We start from the raw sequence: 6,942 nt of genomic DNA on the forward strand, positions 1-6,942 counted from the left end.
AAAATTTAAGAAACTTGTTATTTCAATTTTAATTATTCTTATAGAGAGATACTGAGTACTGGCAATCTGTAAATCAGAAAGCAGATATTTTTCAGGTCGTTCGTACGCTTATAGCTTACATGTATGTATTCGCCTATCTAAAAGTGGAAATTCTGAAAAAAATAAGATTACTAATTGCATGCACCTTTTTATCAATTATAGCAATATATACAGGGTGTTTCACGTAAGGCGCCCCAGCTCGAAATGAGGACTCAGAGGGCATGGTGGGGGCAGATGCATCTAATTGGCCGCGGAGGGAGAGAAAAGGATTAACGTGGAGAAGGATAGAGCTATCCTTTACTAGACGATACGCCTAGCGTATCGCTGCCCCTCCCTTCCCCGCTCACATCAGTCATGTTTGGTCAACTCTTATCCTCTTTCTCTTACTCTCTCTCTCTAACCGCGGCCAATAAGATGCATCTGCCCCCACCATGCGCTCTAAGTCCTCTTTTCGAGCTGGGGCGCCTTACGTGAAACACCCTGTAGATATCCAAGAACGATCATAAATTTTGTCTTTTTAACTTGATACTTCATTTTCAACCATAATAAAAAATCAGGGTTTGTAACGTTATATTATAACCTTTTTTTCATCTATATGGTGCATACAACACAGACTTTAAATAAAAAAATAGTTTCATCAACGAAACACAAAATAGTCGAAGGTACTGTAATTTAGTAATACCATACACTATACTAGGTAACGATAATAATTTTAGTACATACAGTAAGCATACTGTTGGAAATTGATTGGCTTATACGTTTAACCTATATTATACCATATACTCTAATTTATCAGGAAGTACTTACATATAAGTAAGATACATATTAATGTAGTCGAGCCTATAATTTCTTATTTAGTAATTAACCGTGTGATATACTAGCGAGAAACTTTGAAAAGATTTAAAACGTTTTGGCCATCTAGCGGTAAAATTGTATAGTTAATATGCTAAGTTAAAATAGTTCAGGGTATTCGTGCCTTCATTTAAATAGTTACCACACCGGTAGAAACTAACTATATTTTAGTAACTATCGCTATATTTTCGTGTTGCTAGAACTATATCATTTGCTTCATTTGCATTTTACTGCACATTTATAATTTGTGTTACTGTACATTATCATACTAAATAAAATCTTAGAGCAATTATTTTTAATGGGGCTATTACTTTAGTTACTTTATTGTTTATTATTGATGTCATTTCATCGCAGCCAATCTCGCTCATCACTCCGATGCTTCAATTAAACGAAATATGATAATGCTGCTGCAATCAATAGTGCGATAGTTAAATAACGCAAAAAATGTCCTATATACCGACCTTAAAAGAACATAGTGTATCTATATATAGTTGAAGCAACTAATTTTTGTATTTCTCACAGTATACACATGAATGATAAGAGAAAATAGGAGGATGTAAGAATTTTTCACTAAAAACGATTGATGCATGTTCTGAAATTATTACTCATGGTTCATTAATCCCAAAACAATTAAAAAATAAAAACGACCAACTTTGTCCAGTGATATTTTCAGAAAAAAATTCATCACATACTCAAGTATATCACAGATACCTTGAATAAACTGTATCAATATTTGTTTAAAATAAAAAATCTCATAGTAACAAATTTTAAATAGTAATTGGCTAAACATTCTTTACCGAGTACATAAAAAATGAAGTATACGCAACTGCAGCACATAACCGTTCGAAACATCTCCATCCCTATATACGCCGTGCAGTTATTTCTCCCCCTCCTAAACCTGGATTTACTATACCGGGTACCAGCAATATGGGAGAAAAAAATCACAATTGAGACTGTGTTTTAATATATAGGAAACGGAAAACTGTAAGTGTATGACGAGTGGTGATTATCGAAGAAGCAGAGATATGCCAGCATCCTTCGGTAAGTCGAGGCGCGGACCACGAGGCGATTAAACCGATAATAGCCGATAAACGTTTAATGGGCTTTGCAGAGTTTTATACATCCTAGGCAACTTATAAAACAGTATAGAGTATATATATATATATATAATAAAGAGCACACTCCTCTCTGTATTAGCGAGACAATCACACTGTCCATTTACTAGAGGCTTCCTCGCCAGATTACACGCGCGATTTAATGGGACGCGAGACGATTTCGCGTAAATATGGTATACATTTACCGGGGCGAGTAATTTATTCAAGATGGGGCTCATCAGGCCTCGCAGTATCGCGAGGAGGAGGCATTTAATTAGGGTTAAATATTGGATCTTAAGGCGAAAAAGCGAGCGACGATGACGCGGAGGAAGCGCGTGCATGGGTGGGAGAAACGATCGGAGTGTAAACCGGATATAAAAGTGTGGCAAAGGGGTGGAGAAATAGGTGTGACATACTTAAGCCGGAATTTGAGCTTCCTAAAACACGTAGCCTCGTTCTCGCATCGACTCGAGTGCTGCTGCTGCAGCATCAGAGAAGACTCGACAACGAGGACGCCATGAAACGCTGCTTGGCGCTCTCTTAATAGGCCGCCGGGCCGCTTCGCGAAGGCAATTTGTAAGCCGGCTTTTATCACGCCCGGCAAAAAGAACGTTTGTTCAACCGTCTCGCTGAGAAAAAGCTTCTAGTCTAATGTGCTACTATCGAAACGAAGTGCGAAGTGCATGTAAACGGTCGGTGCCTTTTAACCAACGCCGAAAGCTGTGTTGAACGATCTTAGCCTGAAATAATAAGAGAAAACTTCAATAGCCTTTCAGGCAAGGCCGAATTTAATTCGACTGAGAGGCCTCCTCGTAAACTCCAACTATAGCGTATAGGGAGAGGCTATATATACTTTTGTCAATATTAACTTATCGTTATTGAGAGGACTGAAATTTTTGTCAAAGGAGCCTTAAGGGGGGAGTGAAGGAAACGCTACGTTAAGGCACAACAATGATTCGTGCAGTGGAATCGTAAAAAAAGAAATTGTATAATGCACTCTGCACCATTCAGCCTTCGAAAGAGATATTTAGTGATTCGAGTCAATCATTCGACCGCCACGAGCCACCGTTGTTCGATGAAGCGCGCGCAAAATATTCAAGCGTGATGTAATTGCTTTGATATATACGTGTACAATTGATTTTAGGTATTTCCCTTTCCGGTTGACTAATTTCTTATCAGCGCCTGCATGGGACCATTCGATACAGCTGTCACATCGATCGAGCGTGGGTCGAACAAAGTAAACTGACAAACACTCGTTCGTTAATTCATTTCTGAAAGGGGACATGAGTCACAGTCGGTTGATTCAAAGATTCTCATCAGGAGGAGCCAACAATAGCAACTTCGCACTTAAGGAAAACATTGTTAGCGACGTTCGCTCGATAGGAACGAGACGATTTTTTGTAAAGGCCTCTAAACGCTTCGGTCGAATATATTTCATTGAAAATCATCTTTGCCAATCTGCTCTTATCAAAGATGATCGAGAGTGACGTCATGGAGAACAACCGAGTCAGATTTATAAGCATATAAATTTGGATCATTCTACGTACACACGCTGCTTTTGTGTGGGAAGCGATGGTAAGAGAAAAAATGTATATATGTATGCGTATGTATATGCATTGAGAGAAAATCATTAGAATAAAATTAACGTCTATTCGAGTATTCGTCAATCAAACTCGTACTTGGTCTTAATAAATAACTGTGATTTAACGAAGAAAAGTAGGATTTGAACTAAGCGAAATTTAATCGATTTCATCAAACTTCATTATAGTAGCAAGTAAATATTGAATTGGCACTGTTCGGAAGAAGGATTGATCGGAGTGAAATGATTTTTCTTCCCAGTGCACCTTGCATAAAAAGAGGGTAAATCGTGGTTGATCTGAATTAAGCAGTGTGGAAGGTCCAGGATCAGTAGGGATATTGAGGTCGGTGACTCGACGATGCTTTGCTCGCGGGTTCCTATATATATATATATATATATATATATATACACACACACACACACTATATTTGTGCATGAATATCAGGGATCGAGCTTCTCCCTTAAATGGGCTCTCCCGTTGAAATTACCTACTTTGGCCAGAGTCTCGGACTCGACGATTCCAGAAAAGGCCATGAAAGTCCATGGAGAAGGAACGAAATGGAAACTCGATTAGCGACGAAACGGTTTGGAATTAGACTTTTATAAGGAGCAGCGATGGTGGTAAACGAATGAATAATGCTCGTCCAAGTATAGCTAGGTATATATAATCGCGTGTGCATCGCTTACATATATTTATAGATATAGATGTAGAGTGTAAAAAAGTGAGTTAGATAAATTACCTTGCAATGAGTGCAATTGTAGATGACCGAGTAAGGCTGAGCACAGTCGTAACGCGCCAAGACCTCCTCGAACTCGCAGTGCAACCTGGCAGCAAGTGCATCGACGAGCAAAAGCTTATTTAAGGCCTCGGAACACTTGCTGCCCCCCTTGAGGACATCCTCGAGCGGGCCACCCTTACCGGGGGCAAGGGCGTTGACCACCGTATGCTCGCAGCAGTGCCGCAGACGCAGTCCACTCATGAACCTATATCGATTCTCCCTTGGGGTTAAAAAACTTCGTGGACTATCGCGGCCAAAATAGTCCTGACAAATGTCCTTCTTGTGCGACTCCTCGAGATAAAAAAGGCACTGTTCCGGAGTCGCCGTACGTTCACCGTTAGGAGCCATCGACATGCTGCTCCTTCCCCTATCATCCTTATTAGTGGCAGGTTTCTTTTGCAAACGGTCAACGACCTCTGTGAAGTTGGCCGTGGCACAAGCCGATGGACAGTTCTTCGGAACCTCGGGGGGACCACAGCTACCCTGAAGATCGGCAGGCGCTGGACCAGCCAGGTCGCATGCCGATAGCCAAGGGTTTATTTGGTTCACCTCCCAAACGTACTCGTCGTAAGGGTGAACGGTTGGATGCTGTAGTTGTTGTTGTTGCTGCTGCTGCTGTTGTTGTTGTTCCTGCTGATAGTATTGAAAATACGCTTGATTACTCGCTTCAAAGGCGGTAAAGTCTGTTTGGTCGACGCTAGTTGCAGCGGTAGTAGTACTAGTACTAGTGGTGGTAGTAGTAGTAGTAGTAGTAGTAGTAGTGGTGGTTGTAGTAGTAGTGGTGGTGGTGGTGGTAGAAGAAAGAGTGGTAGCCTTAACCTTTTCCTGCGATCGTCCTTCGGCCGTATGTTTCTGTTGTTGTTGCTGCTGCAGCAGCAGGACTGTCGAAGGCACCAAACGCACATCCGGTATGGAAAAATTGCGCGACTGGTACGTAATGTTTTCGTCGCGCGACAGTGACTTTTGCGAGAGTACCATTGGCAATTGTGGGGAAGAATTGGTGGAGCAGAGCATAGGCCATGCGAGGAGGTACAGGATGAAGAAGAGTCCGTAAGAGTTCCTGTAGGAGGCATGTCTCTTGAGGATGTAGCCATTGTCACCGTCGGGAAGATGCGCGACTCCTCGACGATACTTGTCCTTCCTCGTTTTGGCGATTGGCTTTGATAAAGAAGGGGCAGTGTTGTCGTTCCATTTCCCTTGATATCCCCGCTCGGCGATTCGTCTTTTCGCAACGCTACTACTACTACGCTGATCGTCGTTCGGCGAGACACGAGAATCCCGATGATGACGAGGGGATCGCGAGTGGTTGGGGCTGCGCGAGTAGCCACCAGGAAGGTCGATGCACGTGGTCGTTTCAGGTAGATAAATCTGTAGGTCCGTGCTCCGCGGATGAGGTTGAAAGGCAGTGTTAGTAGTAAGCAGCACATTGAGAGAAGGAAGGCCCGTGGTTCCCACGTGGTGGTCGTTGGACTCGGCTCTCTCGCTGGATTGTCCCGTTGGTCTGGAAGGGGAGTGTTGGTGGTGGTGGTAGCAGTGGTAGTGGTGGTAGTGGTAACAGTGGCGATGGTTGTAACAGTGGTACCGATGCTGGTAGTCGTCCTGGTATCGTCGTAGAGCGGTCGAGCCGAGGAGCGGTTCGTCTCGTTCCTCCTCTTCCTCCTCCTCCTCTTTATTGAGTGGTACCAGGGGGTTTTCGCGAAGAAGGGCAGTCGCAGCAGCATTTCCGTGGTTGGCCAAGGCTTGCCGGTGGTTTCTCTCCTCCCGTGATCCTCCGGTGTCGTCACGACTCTGGTTCTCCGGAAGTGATGGTGATGGTGGTGGTGGTATCGCCGTGGGTGGTGGTCCCGAGTGTCCGGGCGAGTCTCGCCGCATGGGCACGAGATCGGGGACTCTAGCGTCCCCTTGGCGCCGTGATCGACGCTCCTTGCCGGCTTGGTACCTCCTCCCCCCTCCTCCCTCCACCTTGTCGAGCTTCTCTCTCCGCGCGAGGAGTCTCGGGCCCGTGGACGAACGCGATACAGACTCGTAACGGATTCTCCCGGATAATCCGTGTTGCGATCGCTTCTTGCGCCGGGCTGCAGGAGGCCCCGCATCGCTGCCGCCGCCAAGGCCTGAGCCCGCTTCTCGCCCCGCGCGTACGCCTGCTCCTTCGCTCCTGACGACTCTCTGCTTCCTTGCCTTGGCCCTGAAGCGCTCCCTGGACCAACGCCTTCCGGCGTGCCAGGAAACACGTTGCTCGACGATCCAGCCGCACCGACCACGCTTCTGGCACTCCCTCCTCCTCCTCCACCTCCTCTTTCTTCTCCACCTCCAACGTTCCTCTCTCCCGCTGCCGCTGCTGCAGCTGCCGCCGACGCCGTTGAAAAACCAACACCACCGGCTGAAAGAAGCAACCTCCTCCTCCTCCTCCTCCTCCTCCTCCGCAGCCGCTGCCGCCGCAGCCGAATCTACCACCGAGATCCCCTTTCTCAGGTGGTACGCTTTCCTCGATCCTGCCGACGTCTCCTGGCTTGTTATTAGCTCCCCTGTGCCAGTTCTGGCACCCTTCCAACCACCTCTGACGGCAGCGGCGCGTCCTCGACTTCCTGCACGAGTACGC

The 6,942-nt window shown here is 45.3% G+C and overlaps 1 protein-coding gene across 1 annotated transcript in view; it reads right to left on the reverse strand.

The window, feature by feature from the left end:
* Mid1 overlaps positions 1 to 6,331 on the reverse strand; it is a 41,926-nt gene extending 35,595 nt beyond the window's left edge. Inside the window, exon 1 of the mRNA XM_066725583.1 lies at positions 4,305 to 6,331. Coding sequence (XP_066581680.1) covers positions 4,305 to 6,215 — 1,911 coding nt within the window. The 5' untranslated portion in view covers positions 6,216 to 6,331. The remainder of the gene's footprint in view (positions 1 to 4,304) is intronic.
* Between the last annotated feature and the right edge of the window lie 611 nt (positions 6,332 to 6,942).

This window comes from Prorops nasuta, unplaced genomic scaffold, assembly GCF_024137725.1.
Source record: "Prorops nasuta isolate Cenicafe-Biocafe unplaced genomic scaffold, Cenicafe_Pnas_1.2 PNAS00004, whole genome shotgun sequence".
Classification (NCBI taxonomy): domain Eukaryota; kingdom Metazoa; phylum Arthropoda; class Insecta; order Hymenoptera; family Bethylidae; genus Prorops; species Prorops nasuta.